Genomic DNA, 24,839 nt, shown 5'->3' with positions numbered 1-24,839 from the left:
ATTGTAATGAAATTAATTTACAACTTTCATTAGATTTAGATCAAAAATTTCAGTAAGCGATTATATCGTATGAATTAGCAGGGCTGATAAAACTAGCAAATTCTGTAAACTTTATCTAACAAATCATAGCATCTTTTAGAATTGATGGGGAAGGATTCAAACAAAACTGAAAAACTGATCCAAGTTCGTGGAACTCTCCTCTTCTGTATATAAAAACCTTTTGGGACTACATTGAGAGCAATTCTTGATATTCTAGGTCACAATTAATAGTAAAAATGACGTTGTGGTATATATTTCACAACCACGAGATCCCTTTTTAATGGAGTTTTAGCGACCGATATATCGACATTTCAGTGAAACATTAGCTTAGCTTCAATGTAAATGAAATGTTCTAATACAATATAAAACGCATTATGTACCGACGTAGACCGGTGATAACATTTTCATCATAATATATGTATATAATGGTAGAGAGTGAATTGATTTCAATTTATTGATATTTGGAATATCAATAATGCATTGGGTTTTATTTTTTATTTTAAGATATATCTTCCCGATACTATCTACCTGAAATTCATGCATAATCAATGTATACATATTGGAAAAGCTTTATTTGAATAATCCAGACAAAATATACTTTTGATTCATAAACATGTACCACATGTCAGTTTTTTAAATGAACAATTTACCAATATCAGATAAATAAGCAGGTATTTCACAAGAACTGGTACACATACACAGACAATTTTGAATGTGGTATTAGACTGAGATCATGTATACTGAACGGAACATTTCGCCTAGGAAACTTTATATAAAGATCATATTTTCATCTTGTTTCCGTCGTCTGAAAATCTTTGATCGTTATTTATCCGTCATAAGAGCTCCGAGATCGTTATAACTCTTCAAAGATAGACATAAATGAAAGTCTCCTGACCGTTATAGAATGCATTACATAAGATCTCCAGGAACGGCCATTAATAAATCCCTGGAACAAATCTGAATAATTTGTGTATTATTAGACAGTTGTCGTATGTATCTTGTTTAGAGAATGTGAATGCTAATGCAGTTGTTATCTCGGTGGCGACATCGATTTCAAGTCGGAGTCGAAGGTCGGTTTTTGTCTCCGACATTGTAAATATGTCCAGGACTAAGGTTTAATTAATAGGTCCCCTGGGTGACGGATATTTTCTTCTCTTGTTATCTCTGATAACATTCCAGTATGTGCGTTTTGTACATTCCTCTTTCTTACGTTCACATGTTATATCGCAAAATTTTTGTTTTCCAAGAATAATATACAATATATCGAGAATTAAGAAAGTGCGTGAAGCGTCATATACAACCCAATTCTTCCTTAGAACTGATATCCCACGACTACTATAAGCCGGATATGTAATTGTGAGTTAGAACTGATATCCCACGACTACTATAAGCCGGATATGTAATTGTGAGTTAGAACTGATATCCCACGACTACTATAAGCCGGATATGTAATTGTGAGTTAGAACTGATATCCCACGACTTCTATAAGCCGGATATGTAATTGTGAGTTAGAACTGATACCCCACGACTTCTATAAGCTGGATATGTAATTGTGAGTTAGAACTGATATCCCACGACTACTATAAACTGGATATGTAATTGTGAGTTTAAATTTTAACCAGAACAACGAATGCACTGTTGGTAATTGCCCAAATTATGCTATTGCATGTCATATAAAGCGTGAATTAAAATCCACCAATCCTTTGCAATCCTAACTGTTAATGAACTTCGTTTGATGTCATCCTTGTTCTTTTTCTAAAGTTCATCATTGACGTGAATTGAAACCCGTAAATGAATCATTAATTTATAGAACAGACAGTCGCACCTCGCTACCTTATGATAAACAATGATGTGTAACTGCCCTGTTCTGATATTTTATCATTGGTCAAATTAACTAAGTGTATCTTTTATATGTCAACAGTTGTATGCCATGTTTTCCAAGTTATATGAATTGTACAATGTTTGATATATCGAGCAATACTAACACAGAGGACGTCCGTACATAACAGTGTAGTTTTTAGTGTTACAAAGATTTAACTTTCAGACAAAAGATGTGTTCTGATAGTTCAAATATCTTACATTTATGATATTTAATGCAAAATAAGTTTTAATTTTCAAACTAGAAAATTAGTGAGAGTTTTATGATAGTCGAGGTAAATGTTACGTCGTACAAGATTTTATCAATGATATGTAGCTACCTGTTCAGACATTGATTGCGTCTTATGGTCTCATACAGTTATAACTAAATTCCTCCCCTATCAGATTATGTTAATTCTTAAGGGTTATGCCACATATAACCTAAGGTTTTATACCTTTTAACCAACAAATGTTTGAAAATTGGGCATAATTTTTAGGTATTCTCTCTTTATCTATTGAGAAATCAAACACAAATGCTGTGGCACCAGGCACAATTTGTATATTGTAGTCTTGATCATTACTTAGATATTCAGTCATCCTTAAACTGCAATGTCATTGAAGCTTGGCCATCACTCTGAAACGATAAATATGCTATAAATAATGAAGGCCATATAAATAATGAAAGTCAGACTAAACATCGTTTTATCAAGACATACGTTTTGCGCTCCACTAAAAAAGGTCGACCTCGAACTGTATTCACCCAGTGTGAGTCGAGAAATAAAAAAAAATGTTCGCAAGCCGATTGTCTTTTTGGTGTTCGTAAAGGAAAGTGTATCGTTATATTCATCAATCATTCCGGATCGCTCTTTGGCGGGTTCAGATTTTGTATCATCCCTTCTTGATTTGCTGTTTCAGCTGATGCATCAATCACATCCGTAATCAAGCGTGTGTCTCTACTTTTCCTCGCTTTATCGGGAGGAAAGGCCTCTGGTGTGATATGAGAAAAGGATGATCATTTCATCTATGCATGATTTTTGCTCTTACTGAATTTCATTCTATAAGAAAAACTCAGTATGTCCTTTACTGAATACGGTTGTATTTGGCCGTCTCATAATATTTGCGGATCATCCCTCTTTTCAAACTTGTCCAAATGTCGGGAAGGGTCCTGATACACAATGTCCTCCTATTTTGATCATTGCATGGGTTATGTATCAAAGTAACAACTTCTAAAATCGACTGACGTTGAAAATGGCAATTAAGGATGATCGATCCTCATGTGATGTCATACATGTAGGTTTATGGAAAAATCTTTATTAAATTAAACTTTGCACATGATAGAAATATATCTTCCAGGGGAATTTTATTCACTGCATAAAATAAAAGATTTGGTAAACTATTGATACGGGAAAAGTTTATAATTTTCAAAGATAATCAATTATTTATAATCAAAAAGAATTGTTTTCAAGGGTAATAACTCCTATTCTACTGCACATCTATTATACATGATTTTCCCAATATCCACAATTAATTTATGCATATTTATGAATTAGCAGTTTTTAAAAAAAACTTTTGACATTTAAAATTTGTCATTTCAACAAGTTTTCTAATTATTCTACATAACGAAAATGTGTGACTTTCTGATGTTAACATGTACTTCTGTTTTGTATATCTGACATCTTTAAAAATGTGGCAACATACACATTTTCTTTGGTTATCAATTAAATTTAACTATATTGAGTGGAAATAAATATAGTTTTTCCACTTTTAACCATTAAAATTGATAAGTCACGTGAGGATCGAACCGCCTTAAAACACATCAGAATCAGCGGGTAATTTCCATCTATTTAAGTTTCATACCTATACATAGGAGATATGATATTATATCATTATATATATTAGTATTTGTTTTATACCCCCCCCCCCCCCCCCACAAAACATTCATTCTTTATTTAGAATTTTACACACACACGGGCGCACGCATGTACAAACACACACATGCAGTGATGGTACATTTGTACATGTATGTAGTTCATAAAGAGTATCGCAAACGGTACATAATACGCCCGTGAAAATGTTTACATAGGGTGTTTTTCTTAAGCCATAATTTGTAGAACTTTGCTTCAGGTAGTATCAGCCATCATCAGGCTGTGACATACTTTCTTTGCATAATATGAATATTTCCTTAAAATGGATTAAGTTCAACAACCTGTAAGTTTCTTAAATATTGAAGAAAATCAAAATTCTTGCCACATGAGCATCTTCCATACCCAAATACTCTGTAAAATAAGAAGGTCCTCACTTGAAAACTGTGGAAGGAAAAACAGACAAATCATGTACTCTCTATGTAATAATTCCTCAAAACTTGCTATGTTCAATAACTTGTAATTTTCTCAAAACTTGAAGGAAATCAGAATCCTTGCCACATGCACATTTTCAATACCGATATAAACATTCTAAAAATAAGAAGGTTCTCACTTGAAAACTGTGGGAGGAGTTCACTGAACAAATCATGTATTCTCTTTGCAATATTTTCGCAAAACGGACCAAGTTCAACAACCTGTAATTTTCTTTTTAAAAAATTGAAGAAAATGAAAATCCTTGCCACATACATATCTTCAACACCCATGCAACACTCTGTAAAACTAGATGGTCCTCACTTGAAAATTGTGGGAGGGGTTAGCCGGACAAATTATGTACCCTCCATAAAATAATTTTCAAAAGAGGGGCAAAAAGTCTGCAAGAGAGGTCGAAAAGGGTCAAAATTGCAACATGATCTAGAGTGATCCACAAAGAAGCTACATAGCAAGTTTCAGCTTGATATGTGATAAAGAAATGAAATTAGAAGCAGAAACCCCGGACGGACAGATGTACATCGTTGTACCATAATACGTACCTTCTAAAGAAAATACAGAACAATAAGCGGAGGCTTTCTAATATTCTGATGAAGCTGCCGTCCGTTAGAGCGAACGCTGCCAAATATATATAAGCGGATCCAATCAATTGATTGATTGTATATAGTTTAACTCGAGAATCTTGCACTCATATGGAGACGTCACCATTGCCGGTGAAAGGCTGCAAAATTTAGGCCTATCTCGGCGCTTATGACCATTGGGCAGGGAGGGATCTTTATCGTGCTGCACCAGCTGTGACACGGGACCTTGGTTTTCGCGGTCTCATCCGAAGGACCGCCCCCATTTAGTCGCCTCTTACGACAAGCAAGGGTTACCGAGAACCTATTCTAACCTGGATCCCCATGGGATTCCAATTGAAACTAGGGACTAAAATTACTGAAAGTGGTTGGCTGATTGTATATTGTAGCGGGACGCTCGAGAATATTTCACTCATATGGAGACGTCACCATTGCCGGGGAAGGGCTGCAAAATTTAAACTTACATGCTCGGCGCTTACGGCCTTTGATCAGGGAGGATCTGTTTCGTGTCACACCTACTGTGATACGGGCCCTCTCTTTTTGCGGTCTCATCCGAAGGACCGACCCATTTAGTCGCCTCTTACGACAAGCAAGGGTAACGGAGGACCTATTCTAACCCTGATCCCCACGGCATTTACTTGAAGTGCTTTCAAATGGGCAAAGTATATTCTACTAAGGCCATGGGTGGTTGATTCGGACCCTCCACCCACATAAATTGTAATGCGTCCTTGACATATCCTCTACCAATGAAATTAAAATAATTGATTAAGACAACGGGAAAAATCTGTATTGCATTGATAATCGCACAATAGGATGAATAAAAAATCATGAAAAATCATTATAGCAATGATGTATTTAATTTAACACAATAATTAAATAGTTCAGCGTTAGTATAATAGTAAATTTTCTACATGTTTGGACCTCCCATTTCTCCGTTGTTACATGAACATTGAAATCTATTTTATATTTTTAGAATTAATCAAGTTGATCACTGATCACGATCATTTGGTGTCAAATGTTTTCATATACATATGTATGTTAATGAGATTCTCAGATCTGTCACATACTCTAAGTGGCAAGGATGATTTTCATCGTCAGGTGTGTGTACCCTTAAGTCTCCCATCAACTACTAATGCAAATCCACCACTGCTTCAGTTGTATTATGACGTCAAAACGGAGATCGTCTTGGCAGGGTATTACTTTTCTTATACATTAGGCCTAGGTCTACGGCGCACTGCCTTTTGTAGGCGTTCACAAGACTAGGATCTACGAAAATTTGTAATCTGAGAGGAGGAAGCTGCGACTTTGCGAGATCTCCATTTTCACGAACGACTTCTAGGATTGCGACCCAAAATTCTAGACGAATTGAATGTGCAGCTTCTTCACGCGCTTTAGTCATTAGACTCGCTAGTATTGTAGTTATGTGTTTGAAAAATATTTGAAGTATAGTGTATATAATTTCAGTTTGAAAATGCTTAGTATATGTTATCATGTTTGTAATACCTAGGCCAGTTGTTGTGCATATAACTGATAAATTCTAGAGTCAGAAGATGTCACGTGGTAGAAGTACGTATGTATTTAAATGGTAATTTTTTTTTATATTTTTTTTTATATTATAGAAATTAGTATAATTTTTGGTAAAATTGTAGCTAAGATATTGGGAAATCATATATGTACGTATATATTGCTCCTTTTAAACAGTTTTTTTTTACCCTGTTACCCAGTCGAATTGCAATATATTAAGTGCAACTCCTCCTTTTAAGATTCATACGAGTGCTTTGATTTGAAAAATGTCATAACCAGAAATTGGTTCGAAATTATTATTCATGAGCTCTGACGTCATAATGAATATAATTCTCAATGACGTCTGAATGCACATGTGAAAACACAATATATCTATACATTCTCTACCCAGAGTTCCATGCGCTACTCGCACTATAACTCTGTCAACGTTCAGTCAACGGGTTTTTACAGAAATCTTGTAAAAGTTTCTATTATCCAACATTTATGTTTTGGACTAAATATTTAGTCATATTATGAAATGCTTTTGTTGCAATTTAATTGACGCTTACTGTAAATTATTTAAAATCGCTGTTTTCTGATCTCAAATTTGGAACTACTTCGTAATATGCGTATGAATATAAGGCATTCACGTGTTGGAGACTGCATGTTAACATGGAATCAGAAGTAAGGTAGGCTGTAAAAATACGATAAAACTTGTAGAATAAGAGACAGACAGCCAAATGGTAAAAATGTACTTAACAAAAGTGTCGGTGGGCTATGAAAAGAGCCTGGTGCTTCACCTGTTGTCATACCGAGAATGACTGTTTATACATGTATCATGTGATTATATTGTCACGTGATTCCAAGCGTTGCCAGAGGTGTAAGTGAAGTATGCGTAACGCGCCCTCTGGTGAGAGAATTATACATGTTAGTGTATTTAGAGATCTATGAGAAAAGTTAAGCCCAAAGAAACGAGAATAAATAATTCAATAATTATAACTAATATCTGGTATGTAGTCTCACCTCTAGAAATATTCTACAGTGGCGATTCAGAGGGCAGTACATTAGCATACCCTCTCCCCCTTCATCCTCCACCTTTCCATTCTTTGTCTAAAGTGGTAAGGCAATAAACTGTAAGAATAAATAAAGTTTGATTTCCACATACCAATATCAAATGCAACAACACAACAGACCGAAATGTCAGCTCAATAAACATGGGTACATGTATCACCTTCCCCCTTTTCCCCTTCTAGTATGTATTAATATGAACGGAAGTTTAGCGGAGTTATCGAATGTTAACAATATGTCAACGATACCAGTAGGCCAAAAATATAAGTTCATTTCGAGTTAATAGTACTGTACTACTTTAGGGAACAAATCACCGAGATAATCATCTTTAAACAAGCAAGGGACCTTCAAAAATTAAGCCAGAATGTCGAAAACGTTAGTCAACAATTTATGGACCAATTTCTACAAATAAATTTAGGATTTTCCAAACAATGAGCAGACGATTTGTTAAGTCTGTTTGAAGATGACACCTCATTGCATTTTTCGATCTTTTTCTGTGGTGATTTGTGCCTCATGATTTCAAATGTTCTGGAAACCTTCACTTTTATACATATTATGTTGCCTATTTTGGAAAACAGATTTTCCTTCCTGAATGTATTGTCTGCTCTTTACGATTTTATAAATTCAAGGTATGTATGGAAATAACTACTTTTTCCTGATCTAATCCTTTGTTCGGTCATTAGCTATCGGGAATTTAACAGGGCAATTTACATTCATGTAAATTAGCAAAACGGTAATAAGTTATATATACCGGTGCAGTACTGCATAATATATATTTAGTATTAATGACTTGAAATACAATATTATTTTAACACGTTTGTGAAAACCAATATCTAATCAATTTCATTAATCAACAGGTGACACATGGTGTGAAATAAAAAGATGTATTTCTGATATATATTTTTATTAGCGTAATAAATCCGGTATGGTTAATAGCAAAAAGCGTTGTTTGCTCGTTTGTTGCATTTAATTTCAGCTAATTTATAATTATATTTTATGCTTGATTTATGCTCTCAAAATACTCACAGCTTGCGTAGATATGTTAAGTACCTTCAAGGTCGTACATTGATCATATAAGCTTGCTTCACAGAAGACATATGATATCGTCGTTTTGAACGTACCAGGTCTCGTCTAAATGAATGCTTTGCTGAAGTAGAATTCATCCCATTTCTCGCAACCTGTTACCCAGTATACAAAAAACGAATACGACCTGAAAACGCGTCAATATTAAAGTCATCTCACGCGGTACGCTAAGTCACAACTAGGAAATTCAAAATTTGTGCAGGCATCTACAATGGTGGGGTGGGCGGAGTCAAGGTGAGTTAAACACGAAACATCGAATGTTTACTAAAACCCAGAAAAATATTCTTGTAACCCGTTGGAGGCTATAAATATTCCAAACCAAACTGTCTTTACAGTACAAAACCACTAGATCAATATGTCTTTTGCACAAAACTATTTCTAAAAGCCTTCAAGAAAAATTCGGTTTCACAGCATCTCGTAACCAACTGTGATAAAACATGCTAATGAACAGCAAATAGTTTTTTTCGTATCGAGTTCATGATGTGTGTGGTAAATGAAAACTTGCAGGTTGCCTTAGAACTGAATCCTATGTAAATCTAAATGTATGATCCATCTCCGATAGGTTTATTTTCAATGAAAACAGTAGATAATATGATTTCTATTGATGTGTATCATAGCAAAAATACCATAACTTATGAAAAGGCAATGTAAGACACTGAACATATTGGGGCGTCCGGAGATTAAAGAATTAAGGAACATGCGTTAAATTGGATTAACTAGGATTTTAGCTTGATCTAGACTGTGCTTTACATTTGATTAGCAATCATATAGTAAAAGGTAGTCCTCTCATTTAAAACGAGTGTTTTCTTTCAGATCAGATTAAACCATTTTGCACTTTGGGTTTCATTCTGATCTTTTCAGCATAGTTCTTTGCCTCCACTGCTGTTAATACGGAGTCATTATAATCCCCTCGTTTTAGATGAATTTAAGAATAAGTATATTCTTCAAGTTTGAGCAGATTGAAACATTTGGCACCCCAGAGTTCAGTTCTCATCTTTCAGTATATTTTATTGCCTTCACTGCTGTTCTAACAGATTTGAAAATAAATTCATTAGTTTCCAACTGGTTGAATAACTCAGCACCAAATTCCTTCTGAAAATGTTTATATGTTTGGAGATATCAAACCAGTAGAATCAAAAGCGGCAGTATCATATATATTATCTTAAGCATGGAATCGCTCATTTTTTATCAGAAAGGTTGGGCTAGACCGCTCTGATTTCCTCTATTGTATATTTTTGATCTGCGGTTTCATATAACGATATGTTTTGTGCACAAATCCCTTCACCTATCGTTCCTTTTTATTTTAATGGAGATAAAATCCGGCGTTAATCGCAGTATGAAAGTCAGAATTTGTTAGTTTTGAGAATGCATTACTTAGTTTGCAACTTGACTTGGGCTGCAATAAATTTGTGTATGTACGAATGTGAAGGACGGTAGCGGTCATTGGTTGACCTACAGTGTATTTGCGAATGTGAGGGACGGCGGCGGTCATTGGTTGACATAGTCTAGATCACTTTCCTTAAATTTTCTAACATTACCAAGCAGTGTCAGACTAGGAATACACACCTGTCTTTGTTTGATCAGGTTGTAGCTGTTGTCACACACGTGTTGGTCAATTTGTGACTAAACACGGCGTCCTGCACCGGCCAAACATATCACCATAAACTGGGTGTCCTGCACCGGCCAAACATATCACCATAAACACGGTGTCCTGAACCGGGCAAACACGGTGTCCTGCACCGGCCATACACATCACCATCAACATGGTGTCCTGCACCGACCAAACATATCACCATTAACACGTGTCTGCCAATAATCAAAAATTCACAATTTTCTGCACAAGCTGATGCCAAGCATTTTTTATATCAATACTGATATAGTCGTGTGCAGAATATCTAAATGCTTGATGTTTTCTCTTTACAGGTCATTCATTGACGTATAATTGTATTGTTACGTAACACTTACTTGGACAATAACATTGAAAGAGATCACTACGTTGGATAAGGTGAGCTTTACTGCAAAATCATTTTTGAACTAGAATCTAAATTTGTATTACAGTTCCATAAAAAACACGATTTAACATCACATCATGGTTGTATATAGAATTCGTTTAATAATCAAATGAAAGCATGTATTATGCTACTTGTACTTCAGATTCTAATCCTCTGTATAAATCAGTTACAAATGTGCTAAAAGTAGATCTGTTTGCTGTATGTATTGAGTAAAGACTCTAGTGTAATCAGTATGAATTGATTTAATGTTTCCATACATTTATTTCATATTACACATGAAATACGACAATGGAATACAAAGCTGTCTTTTACAAACTTTCCATGTACTAAGAATACAATACATGTATTAAAATTTATACAGCAACCTATTCGTTAAAACATACAATTGAAAACATTTCTCATGAACGATGACTCTTGATATTATTTTACATAAAGACATGTATATAAAATGATTATTCGCTATCAAAATGTCAAAAATATAACACTGATTACGCTAAAACTGCCATTTATAATTAAACATCTTACACATTGTACATACCATGTGGATAGTGTAGGCCAGTTCAGCTAATATTAAGTCCAGATCGTGTTTTGTGCTACCTACAACCTTGATTTTAAGTTTTGGTAAATGCGCTTAGATTTTTAATGCATTGTAATTATGATAGATTGAAGCATATAATGAGAAAAATACATCTCGAGAAACGAAAGAGGGTTTTACATTTGTCCTTAGTACTTACTGTAAAACATGACTGTGGTATGTTACAAGATTTTAGGGTTGAAAAGGGCATCACGGGAAATCATAATGCTGAGATAGAATAAGAAATAGCATGTTTGTAGTGCGGTGTGGGGGAGGATTTAGATGTTACCATGATAACAACTTCAAGATGGCGAGCATCTTTCTAAATCTAGATTTTGCTTTTAAAACGCTTCATTCCCCTACCAGGCACTCTTGACATATCAGAGTGCCATTTCTTATCCGACTTGAAAAAGCTGTTGTTGCTATCACTGAGTAATTCGATTGATAACAGCGTTTTAACAAATGAATGCTATTATTTTAGGTTCAACATCCATTAAGATGATGACAAGCGATTTCTGAGCAGACACGGAGCGATAAGGCTATCGGAAGCTAGCCATCTTCCTGCACTCCCAGCAAACGATTTTAATTGCAGACCGAAACATGGAATCGTTCAACAGGTCTACAATTTACGATGATCTCGTAAATGTGACAACGTACGACATACATTTAGACAATAATTCAGAAATCTCGTTGAATTCTCTAGTTTGCAGTCCCGAAACATCTAATGACAATGGAACTGAGTTGACAGGCTTGGCCAAATTCAATGTACTGTATGCTGGTGTTCATGGATATCTAAGCGTGGTGGTGTGCCTTTTTGGAATCGTTGCCAACAGTGTAAACATCGTCGTTTTAACAAGAAAAAATATGCTTTCGTCCACAAATGTGTTACTCACGTGGCTAGCAGTTGCAGATCTCTTTACAATGCTGAGTTATTTCCCCTTTGCTCTTCATTTCTTTATTTTTAAAGAGCCCGATCTGTATTATTTCACAACACGATACTTTGGATGGATATGTTTCCTGCTTTTCCATGCCAGCTTCAGCATTGTCTGTCATACAGTGGCTATATGGATAACTATAGCTCTGGCCATATTCCGTTTTCTATACATCTGGTTCCCAACGAGGGGAACAACATATTGTTCCCTGGAAAAAGCTAAGCTTGCTATTACTTTAACTATCGTGTCAACCATAATATGTCTTGTCCCAAATTATATCGTAAATGTAAATGGAGATATGCCATACTGCGACCCCAAGACGAATTCAAACGTAATCATTCACACCATCGAGTACCGGTCCGGTGGAGCGTTCAGAGTTTTAGAAAATGTGAATTACTGGATACAAGCGGTGTTTGTGAAACTTATTCCGTGCGTTATGTTGACCATTTTAACCGTCCTTCTTATTGTTGCAATGCACCGCGCCTACAAAAAAAGGATGGCTCTAAAGAGAAGAGGCAAAAAGGCTGAATCCGACAAACACAATGAGCACAACAGAACCACACTGATGCTGTTCACAGTTGTCGTCCTGTTTCTTATCACAGAGTTTCCACAGGGTGTGTTAACCCTGATGAGCAGCTTAAATAAAGAGTACCACAGTGAAATTTACGAAAACTTAGGGAACCTACTGGACATGATGGCTCTGTTGAACAATTCTATCAATTTTGTCCTGTACTGCACTATGAGCAAACAATTCCGTCACACCTTTATAGGTATATTCTGCAAGTGTTGTCCGAAAAACGGACCCGGATGGAGGAAAATGGGTGTCGTAAGTTCGGAAAAAAATGGATTTGCAACTGTCACTACGCATGTGTGAAATTAGATAATACTAGAACAGAAAATCCATTGGACTTGCATAATTTCGTAAATATTCGTTATGTCACATTTCCATATTTGAATTAATTCAAATCCCTGGATTTTACATAACCACAGGACATCGAAACATTGGTGAACAGGAAAAAGAGATAGGATATTACAGGAGGACGATTCACGTTTATTCTTTGTTACACGTAGAGTTGATCATATGGTATCATTTGATTTTATCCGTTGATAAAGACTTATATTATATAGTGGCCAAACGACTAGTCAACATTGATTTATATCTGAACAACTTTAAATAATTTCAACAGATATGCAAAGTAGTTCTTTTAAAGGTGTTTCATTTATATAAATAACAGTTTTTTAAAAACATAAATTGTATTCTTTTACAAGCTATAAGCAAATGGAGACTAAGTATCAACATTATATAATAGTTATTTCCCCCATATTGATACCGTCTATTTAACGCGTCTGCCGTGGGTGACACACCATATATAGCTAAAACTCCCCACACAAGAAGCTGGTGATAAACTAGTGAATACCATCATTAGTACCGGTGAGTCGAGGACTGATAAATTCTTGTAAAAACCCATTTCGGTCCCCCCCCCCCCCCAGTAATTTGGTGTGTAATATAAATGATATCCGAGAATATTTGTTATACACTGGAAATACTATAGTTAAATCCAGAGAATAATGCTAAAATATATTCATCCATACTTTCTAACTTGTCAAAAGTCTATTAGCCTTTTTTTTCCTGTTTTCCCTGCGCGTTCATTTATAACCCCATTAAATGAAAGCATAAATAATTAACATGCATCCCCAAGTCAATCAAGATTACACTTTAAGCAAATCATGCTTTCCCTCTGCACTATCATTCATATCAATGAACATTCATTTTTCAGATGAATCCCAGGAAACATTTTAACTCGTTACACTATAACCCCCAAATTGGAAGAATTTGCCATCAATGATTGACTGTACCACGTTTTAAGTCCAGTCCCCCGTTTGTTTATTGCGGATGCATTTGCCAGTTTTTGTAACTTAATCAATGGAATTATAAAATCATAATTGTCAACCTTCCCCACACAAAAGTAGCAAATTATACATGCATGTATATACATGGACATTGGCTGTTGTATTCTTACAAGTGTGTTATGATATAGTAAGAGGTTGTATGGTAATTACAAATGTAATCAGATTTCATTGTAGATTTTAAAGCTTCCTTTACATGTATATACTTTTATATTGACAGTTATCATAATCGGTTAGATCGTTTTCAAGATTAGAAATGAAAACCACCATTTTTCTTGTAGACAACCCAGCCATAAATCCCAGACATACATGTCTAGATGATATATATATATATATACACACTATATACAGTACCTGGCCATAAGTGAGTCATAATTTCATTTTTTCACTATATATTTCATTGAAAATGCCTTTTTGGAAAACACTTGTTGCAACATTATTTGTAGCTCATTTCCATGGATTTGAAATGCAGAATTATTATTAGTTTTTTCATATAATTTCAAAATACGTTTATCTGTAGGCGTTGTGGTGATAATCATCCATCAAATGCGAAATTGAAATTTTACTAAACAGATTTGGTTAGAAATTGTAGCGTTTTGAGGTTAGAAATTTCGCCTTCATGATTTCAAAAATTATTCTTAATGATCAATGTATCACAACTTGTTTAACATCCAAAGAAAAGAAAATTTGAACAAATTTGCATAATTAAGTGGAAAAATTATGGAAATCGGATTGATATTGACCTCACAATAAGTGTTTTTTCAATGAAATATATGGTTAAAAAATGAAATGATGACTCGCTTATGGCCATATACTGTATATAAATATCTATCATCTAGACATGTATGTCTTGGATTAATGGCTGGGTTGTAATATATATATATATAAGTAACTATCCACTCAAGTAATAGATTAGAACGCCGAAAATAACTCAACCGATTTCATTTTCAATCTTCAAGAGTTATGACATTATTGCTTAGTTACACATGTGTAAAGTGTAAGTTCTAATTTTTCTTTATTTTATATATATATAATAAGTCCTTGGTATAGGCAAATATAGAAAAAAAAGTTTTCACATTTATCCCAAAGCGCTTTCGCTCTACGGCTCTTTAGTGGAATTTGAATAACAATAACATAATTAGACGTCGTTCGTTATTATGACGTCATAGTAAGAGACAACGTAAAATATTTGGCGCAATAAATGTTCGAAAAAGCTCCAAGTAATTATACATAGAATAGTGAGTAACACATATTCACATGCTTATAAACTATTTCAATTCACGAAACATCATGAATTGAATTGTACATTGATAGTAAGTTATCCATTGAGTTTCGGGTTAAACTTATTAATGAAATATTGTTCTTTTGCCCGACGTAATTGTTTATTTTCTTCTTTAACTTTATAAAATGGAATTTTTTTGAAACGTCCTCTTCCGCACACATCAAAGTGTTCGCTACAGAGAGTGTTTTTCCCAGATGGGTTCCTGATTTGCTGTTTATGGACACATACTCGGTCATAAATTAACACATGCACGTTCATGTATGTTTGGATTCGTTGCATAACACGTTCTTACTCCTATCAAGATTAACTGTGGAGAAAAATTAACTAGAGTAATTTCTGATAATAATTATTTTTCCTAAGAATTGTTGCTGAAACAGAAAAGTAAAGTACTCTTCATCATAATTCAAGTTCACACTTCCCGTATAAAAATGGTATTTTTCATGTTCATATTATAACAACAGTGAATAAGATACAACCAAAGAAAGAAAATGTCTTTAGACAAGTATCTAAAAACCATTTGTCACCATTGAATCATTAAATGAGAAAGTAGGTACATTTGTATGGTGAAAGACAATAATTACATGTAGGTATTGGATTTTGTACACGTTGTTATATGTTGTTAAGGGCAAAATTCAGAATTATTCATCAATTATAACGTCTCTACGTCCGTCCACTATTGTCAAGTAGAGCGCTATTCGAAATTAAGCTAATGCTCCTTCTCCCCAGAGTGTTACACATTTTAGAAAATAAACAAAGCTAATTCTAACAGTTTATTTTTCCGTGCATATTTCATGTTCGTATTTCGGTCACAATCCATCATTGACGTTTGTGTATGAAGCTGCTATGAGTTGCCGTTTTGTTGATTTCAGTATGAAGGAAATCAAAGTTTGTCGGTAATTGTCTTGTTAATTCATGTTTAAATGCCTTATTACACAACTACCTGTTGTAATAGAAAATTGTAAGTAAGTATTGATTGGCTGTTAGTTGTGAATAAAAGTTGTCGTCATGGAAACTGTGTTTAAATATTGTACCAACATCATTCTTGAAAATTAATCCTCGGAGGGAACAGCATAAACTATGTCGATTTGTACATATATTTTCACTATTTCGAGAATTCTTTGTCAAGGATTAAATTTGTCTATGATTGATTGTATAATGTTTAACGTCCCTTTCGAGAATATTTCACACATATGGAGACGTCACCATTGCCGGTGAAGGAATGCAAAATATAGGCATATGCTCGGCGCTTATGGTCTTTGAGCAGGAAGGGATCTTTATCGTACCACACCTGCTGGGACACGGGAGCTCGGTTTTATCCGAAGGATTTTTACGACAAGCAAGGGGTACTGAGGACCTACTCTATCCCGGATCCCCACGGAACCTAAAGCCATATATCATAATGGATTGATTGTATCTTGTTTAGCTCAATAATCTTTCACTCAAATGGAGACGTCACCAATGCCGGTGAAGGGCTGCAAAATTTAGCCCTATGCTCAGCGCTTATGACAATTTAGCAGGGAAGGATCTTTATCGTGCCACACCTGCTGTGACACGGGGCCTCGGGTTTTGCGGTCTCATTTGAAGGACTACCCTATTTTAGTCGACTCTTATGACAAGCAAGAGGTACTGAGGAATTATTCTAACCCGGATATCCACGGGGCTATTATAATGGAACATGATTATAAAAGATAACATTATTGTGATTTTTATTGTCCTTTTAATCTTCACGTGTTTCTGATTACCAAGATTTTCGATTCATACTCTTAGAATTAGTAATACTAGATGAAATATATAGGCCCTGATTGGTCGGTTTTTAAGTCAATTAAGATGGTGCATCAAATACTACATATAATTATTGAGGGCGAATCCCTCTAGCGGTTCGAAAGCAGAACTCTCCCTATACACTGTACCCACGGAAAGTTCTTGTCACAAGGAATACTCATGTGAAATATCAAAGCTCTAGCACTTACTGTTCAAAAGTTATTAGCAAGGTTAAAGTTTCAGACAGAATGACAGACAGGACAAAAACAATATGTCCCCGATCTTCGATCTCGGGGGCATAAAAATCAATACATTCCCTGTATGATATTTGAATACCAAGTATTTGTAATTCTTTTGAAACAAATTTCTCTGGGGAAAGGGGATTACTTGATCCACCTCTCAAGACAAACACGCACCCACACTAAAGCGTCACATTTTAACATATGACGTCACCTCACATTGACTCGTGGATCGCATTTTGTCCCTTGCTGATATACATGTATTTTCCTTGCTTTACTTACACCTCTGTCATCACTTGGAATCACGTGACTATAATCACATGATATAGACAGTGATTCTTGTTTCCTTTCCCTTTAAAAGTTCTGGCAACAGGTTATACGTCAGCCTCTTTTCATAGCCCTATGGCCCATTGTTCAGTACATTTCTACCATGTAGCTGTTTGTCTTTTATTTTACAAGTCTTACTTTTGATTCCATGTTTACATTAAATCTCTACCACGTGAATGTACCACATTCATTCGCTTATTACGACGTAATTCCAAATTTAGGATCAGAAACAATTGATAGTAAGCATCAATTTAATTGCACCAAAAGCATTTCACAATATGACTAAATATTTAGTCCAATACATAAATGTTGGATATTAGAAACTTGTACAAGATTTCTGTAAACAAAAACGTTGACAGAGGTATAGTGCGAGTAGCGCACTCTGGGAAGAGAATGGTGCCGGATTTATAACTGGCGACAATGCATGCAAGGGTAAGTTTTGATGTAGTAAAAAAAACTTTCATAAAATCAAAAACGGCAAAGTATTGCATTTTCTGATATTTGAAGACTTGCTTTGTGTGGTGTCAAAGACTGCATAGATATTCTCTGTTACATGTATGAAGTTCGTTTCAAATTTCACCTACTATACGTTTACAATTATACTACATAGCCTCCGTAAAAGCAAGATGGTTGTCTTCGCAGCTCGACGCTTCATAGTGGTTGCTAACCGAATAAATGCGTGGCGTTAAGTGATTTGTATTTGCAGTATTTATGTACATTTTATTAAACGAAAAGTAGTCATCTCTATCTTTTTTGCATTAGATTATCAGGCTGGAATTTAATTTTGGGGCATATTGTGCGATACCATTGTATAACCTGGATTGAGCCAGTAAACGCTTTAAAAGATTACAACAACAAAAAACAACCCACCCACCCCCAACCCCCACCCCCGATATCGTTTTATCGCATAATATGATACACGTATATAATCCCGTGGGGATTCGGGTTAGAATAGGTCCTTAGAATCTCTTGTTTGTTGTGAAAGGCGACCTTATGATGAGACCGCAGAAACCGAGGTCCTGTGTCACACCAAGTGTGGTACGTGAAAGATCCCTTCTGGCTCTAAGGCCGTAAGTGCTGAGCATAAGCCTAAATTTTGCAGCCCTTCACCGGCAATGATGACATCTTCATATGCGTGAAAAATCCTCGAGCGCCCCGCCAACCAACCAACTATATATGATAGATTGCACCAATTCTTATTTTGATATATGGTCTTTATATGACCATCAACACTTCTAGTTTACCATCTAGTGACCATACATGACTATTCTCTCTGCAGGAAAATAAAGTATTGTTACACATGATCAACCATGGCAGCATCGCGTTTAGAGCATGTATAGAAAGTTCACTCTTAATGATAAACAAACTGGATTCATTCATTCGGGTAGTGACGGTTTGCACTGATACTGTACTAGTAATATCATTGACCAGAATCAGTAGCATTATAAATACAAAACTAAACCTGATTTTATCTCGATAAATTCCATACATTCAATTAACTTTCAATCAATCAATTACAGATTAAGGCTATCTTATCAACTTTCGTGTTGACAAGTCATAATAAATGCATACAGTGTTTTGAAACAAATTCATTAGCGATATGTCCGATACATATGTAAGAGTGACAAAAACACATCCAAGTGTGAATAAAACCATATCAAGTTAAGACTAGTGAGGATAAAATATCACTTAGTCTACTGATTTACAAGAATAGATAAATGAAAATCAAAACCACAACTGAAATTTTGTACCTTATCACTTACTTCCAGAAACATTTAAATACGATAAAAGATCGGTGAATAGTTAAAAGACGGTTGAAACATGGCGTTCTACATTCTGGAAATTTGTAAAATTCTTCTCTTGTCTCTTACAGCCCTGGTAATGACCCGATTCAGTGATTTTGGGAGTTGAACTTTTGCGCTTCTCTAAGTCATCGCGCACTGCGCGCATGAATATATTGCATTTAGCAAATTCTATGGTCGTTATACCGATCTAGTTTGCCAATACAACTTGTCATTGGGTCAAATGTTGTCTGATATGTTTCATACCATTTGTTAGATCGTTCTTTACTCATTAATTTTGACTGTGGATTACTCCGTTTACCTGATCGAGATATAGGCCTCACGGTGGGTGTGACCGATCGACCGGGGATGCTTATTCGTCCTTGGCACCTGATCCCACCTCTGGTGCCCAGGGGCCCGTGTTTGCCAAACTCTTAATTTTGTGTTCCGTATAGCAGTTATGAGATTGTTACTGCTCATTATCTTCACTTTTTAAAACGACTTTGGTATGAGCCTCTTCAAATCCCCATTTTGTTTCAAATATATAAGTACATACACGTTTAGTTTGAAAAAAAGTTTGTCCAAGAAAACGTTGTCCAAACAATATAATTCTATATTCAAAAGCTAACATTTAAAACAAAGAAAGCGTATTTCAAATTATGAGCATTATATTAAAAGATATACATGCATTCGTTTTACATGTACAGTTCATTAATGCACTAACATTTAGAGTACATTGCCGTGGGGATTCGGATTCGAATAGATCCTCAGTACCCCCTTGCTTGTCGTAAGAGGCGACTAAAATAGGGCGGTCCTTCGGATGAAACCGCAAACACCGAGGTCCCGTGTCACAGCAGGTGTGGCACGATAAAGATCTCTCCCTGCTCAATTGCCATAAGCGCTGAGCATAGGCCTAAATTTTGCAGCCCTTCACCGGCAGTGGTGATGTCTCCATGTGAGTGAAATATTCTCGAAAGGGACGTTAACCAATATTCAATCAATCAATCATTTAGAGTACAATTCGTATGTGTAAATTTTACACTTATCTGTAACTGGGCGCATGTGATGGTAAAGAAATATTTACGATCCTCTGAATTACCCAGGCGATTTATTGCTTTCAAGTTTTAAACTTTCGTCTTCTCAGAAATTGTTGTTACAAAATTTCGAAAAGAGCTGGAGAAAAATCTGTGGATTTCATATTCCTATTTTTCAGAGGGACTAAGAATGGGGTTAAAGATAGTACCATGTTTAACAATCCCCTTTTACGTCTACACATACATTGTAAAATTGTGGTGTGTAATTATCATCCATGACTATTAAGGACCCAAACAAAACATGAAATCAGACCTAAAACATTATACTCCAAACTTAACATAATTATGAACAAGAAATGTATGTAAAACATACATGCACCCCCCCCCCCCCCCCCCCCCATTGCAAAAGGGTTGCACATTAGCATCATTTAATTGATTGTAGTGCCAAAACAAATCAAAATATTGAGTTGACAATATTTCCCTATGTCCAGAATGATTTGACTCTTGACCATGTGACCTAACATCAATAGGGGTCAACTACTCCGGATCCTTAGGATGTTCCAAGTTTGGTGTCAATCAAGCAAATGATTCTTAAAATATAGTAGACAATATATTACTATGTCCAGTTTAACCCTTGACCTATGACCAGGTGACTTCAAAATCAATAGGGGCCATTTACTCCTTAAGATGTACAAGTGTACCAAGTTTGATGTCTGTTAAGCAAAAGGTTCTCAAAATATTGAGCAGACAGTATATTCCTATGTCCAGTTTGACCTTTGACCATGTGACCTTAAAATGGTTCTCAAGATATAGAGGGACAGTGTATTACAATGTCCAGTTTACCCTTAACCTTTGACCATGTGACCTCAAAATCAATAGTGGTCATCTCCTTACGATGTACCAGTGTACCATTTGATGTCTGTTGAAGAAAGATTCTCAAGATATTGAGAGAATAGTATCTTCCTATGTCAAAAGTGGATTGACTCTTAACCTTTTGACCTCAAAATCAATAGGGTCCTCTTCTACTCATAGCCAACCCACATATGTAATATAATTACGATCAAGTGGATATTGAGCGGATAAAGTATGGTCTACCGACAGGTGCAAAACAATATGCCCCTCTTCTTTGAAGGGGGCATAACTATACATATAGGAGACAATATATTACTGTATCCAATTTGACCCTTGACCATGTGAACTCAAAATCAATAGGAGTTATCTACTTCTCAGGATGTACCAGTGTACCAAGTTTGATGTCTTGTCAAGGAAAGGATTCTCAAGATATAGAGCGGACAGTATATTCCTATGTCCAGTTTGAACTATGACCTCAAATCAATAGGGATCATCTACTACTTACGATTTACCAGTGTACCAAATTTGATGTCTGTCAAGGAAAGGGTTCTCAAGATACAGTGGACAGTGACCTTTGACCTATGGGGGTCCTCTTCGACTCATTATCAACCCACATGTAAAATATTATTACGATCAAGTGAATGATTCTCATGATATTGATATCTTTACTCATTAATTTTGACAGGTGTAAAGCAATGTGTCCCTCTTCATTGAAGGGGGCATAAAATACGGAGTACCTGTAAAGTGCGAAACGAAACGAAATCTACCGAAACGAAACAGATTGCATAACCGAACTCTTTTAATTATAATAATGAAAAATGGTATCTTGGGGCCCCTGTGAAAGTTACCACATAAAAATAAAATTCGTCTCCCCTTTGATATAGACTTTCGGCTTGACTGATACAAAGTTTTAAAAGTTGGAGGGGGGGGGGGTGAATAAGCACGAAGTACATATCCGAAGTTGATTAAATACCATGTGCAATTAGTTTTGGATCCATAAATTTCAGAACGGAGGGTTACAGTCTCAGAGGTCTGGGGAAACACACTAAACGAGGGGTGGGATCGCTGGCGTTGGATCCACCTTTGGGCATAGATACATTGTTTGAAGAAGCTGGTGTCTGAGAAAGTTGAAAACAGGAAGAGCTATTAACCTCTTATTTGATCTCTAACTGCTGAGGTGCGAGTACTTTCAATAATGGAAAAAATTAAATAGTATACCATATTATATGAATGCAATTCGGTAAGATATATATACATGTATTATTAAAAATTATTATTGATATGTAGTGAGTCTAAAGATAACTCTATACATTTGGGGTGTTGCTAAGACGGGGAATTGAAAACAGGACGGAAAACGAAATTTTTTTTAATGCAATAATATCAGGAGGAGGTCAACATTTTGTAAAATCAAAAGGCTTATGAACAAGGGAAAGAGAAATTACAAAGAGAACGGGAGGACATACTCAGAATCCACCGTTTGATATACTACAATTAAATACACAATATTCACATGTATACATGGATTTGTCTTTAGAGCAAAAAATACTGAAACATGTATTTATGCCCAAAGGCGGATCCAACGCCGGCGACCCCCACCCTTCGTTTAGTGTGTTTCTCCAGACCTCTGACCTGTGAGACTGTAACTCTCCGTTCTGAAATTTATGAATCCGAAACTAATTGCACATGATATCTAATTAACTTCGGAAATGTACTTGGTGCTTACCCCCCCCCCCCCCCCCCAACCTTTCAACTTTTAAAACTCTGTATCAGTCAATCCGAAAGCCTACATCAAAGGGGAGGCGAATTTTATCTATATGTGGTAACTTTCACAGGGGCCTAAGATACCATTTTAATTATTGTAATTAAAAGAGTTCGGTTATACAATCTGTTTCGTTTCGTTTCGATTTAGTTTCGCACTTTACAGGTACCCTAAAATACGTGATGCTCAAGAAACATATCTCTACCAGTGAGATGGGCATTACTTGTGCTCCTTTGCTAGCTGATCTGTTTTTATTTTCGTATGAAGCAGAGTTTATTCAAAACCTTCTACGAGAGAAGAAACAATCTCTTGCTATGGCCTTCAATGCAACAATTAGATGTATCGACGACGTTTTGTCTATTAATAATAATAACTTTCATTCATATGTCGATTCGATATATCCCTGTGAACTCGAAATAAAAGACACCACAGAGTCGTCCACTTCTGCTTCGTACTTGAATAGTTTATTAAAAATAGATATTAATGGCAAACTAACAACTCAACTCTATGATATATGTAAACGGGATGATTTTAGTTTCTCCATTGTCAACTTCCCATATTTATGTAGCAATATTCCATTATCTCTTGCATATGGTGTTTATATCTCTCAACTGATTCGATACACAAGAGCTTGTTCTGCATATGGTCATTTTGTAAATCGAGGCAGGCTACTGACAGTTGCAGGGGTTTCTACCGTCTCGCTTTAAATCAACATTGCGCAAATTCCATGGTCGTCGTAATAATCTAGTTAGCCAAAACAACCTAGCATTGGGTCAAATGCTCTGACTTGTTTCATACCGATTGTTAGGCCGTTCTTGGGACACTGACTTTGACTACGGATATCTCCGGTTACTTGATCAAGATATAGGACTCACGGCGGGTGTGACCGGTCGACAGGGGATGCTTACACCCCCTAGGCACCTGATCCCACCTCTGGTATATCCAGGGATCCGTGTTTACCCAACTTTCTATTTGGTATTGCTTATAGCAGTCTTCACCTTTCAAGTTCAGAGAACCTCACCACTCCAGTACAGTACATATACAAAATTTAAGGAATCACACATCGGTGATTTCCCTTTTCGTCATCTCAAAATCAGTACTGGATATCAAAACACGAGATCTGAAAAACAAAATGGTGTTTTATTAAGTCATTAAAAACATTACTCAATACACAATGTGAACTTTCAATGAACACTAAAACGTCTCTCTAACACAGAATATCTTAAATTATTCATTTTAGGGTCCAGAACGCGAAGTAATATCTCTGGCACGATTTACGAAAGTCCCCTCCGTAGCAGGATACCACCGCACTGACGGCATAGGCCATGATTCTGTTGCCGGCTTCTAAACATGTGGGTAGGGGGTATACATCAAAGTCAGATTATGACAGACTAATGAAAAATATATAAGTCTCATATTTTATATATAGTATGTGCACGAAAGACTGTAAAGTAATCTTTACATCACTTTGTGACCTTAATATCGCCCCCGATGTGTATAGTCATTTGGAATAAAGAAAACCAACGCATGTACATATCGACTCGGTACAGGTGAAAGATGACGATATTTTATTTCGATCAAGGCATATTCAGAAAGGTAACTAGTTGCAGAGTTAGGATTTTGATACGGAAGGTACAGTATTTTGCCTCGTTTAGATACGATTTGGATGTGAATGTGGAAAATGCCCAACATTTGAGTTGAGATTATGGAAATTGCTATATTTGAGAGGATATTGTACCGATCCGTATCACTATTTAAATTTACCATATCAATGTCGACATATCAAACCCAAACTGCAAATGATTTGAGTGCATCTTTCACCTGTACTGAGGTGATAAATAGATCTACGTCACTTGTATGACGACGTAATGGTTAAGCAAAGGATTTCCCCACGTTATA

The 24,839-nt window shown here is 35.7% G+C and overlaps 1 protein-coding gene across 3 annotated transcripts in view; it reads left to right on the top strand.

The window, feature by feature from the left end:
- Positions 1-16,199, top strand: part of LOC125658921 (G-protein coupled receptor dmsr-1-like) — a 66,480-nt gene extending 50,281 nt beyond the window's left edge. For all 3 annotated transcript variants that reach the window (XM_048890376.2, XM_048890377.2, XM_056149688.1), the window contains 2 exons: positions 10,403-10,484; positions 11,547-16,199. In XM_048890376.2, the coding sequence (XP_048746333.2) occupies positions 11,666-12,871 (1,206 nt within the window). In that variant the 5' untranslated portion in view covers positions 10,403-10,484; positions 11,547-11,665 and the 3' untranslated portion in view covers positions 12,872-16,199. The remainder of the gene's footprint in view (positions 1-10,402; positions 10,485-11,546) is intronic.
- The last annotated feature ends 8,640 nt before the right edge of the window (positions 16,200-24,839 follow it).

This window comes from Ostrea edulis, chromosome 9 (assembly GCF_947568905.1).
Source record: "Ostrea edulis chromosome 9, xbOstEdul1.1, whole genome shotgun sequence".
NCBI lineage: Eukaryota > Metazoa > Mollusca > Bivalvia > Ostreida > Ostreidae > Ostrea > Ostrea edulis.
This window is presented reverse-complemented; position numbering and strand designations above follow the sequence as displayed.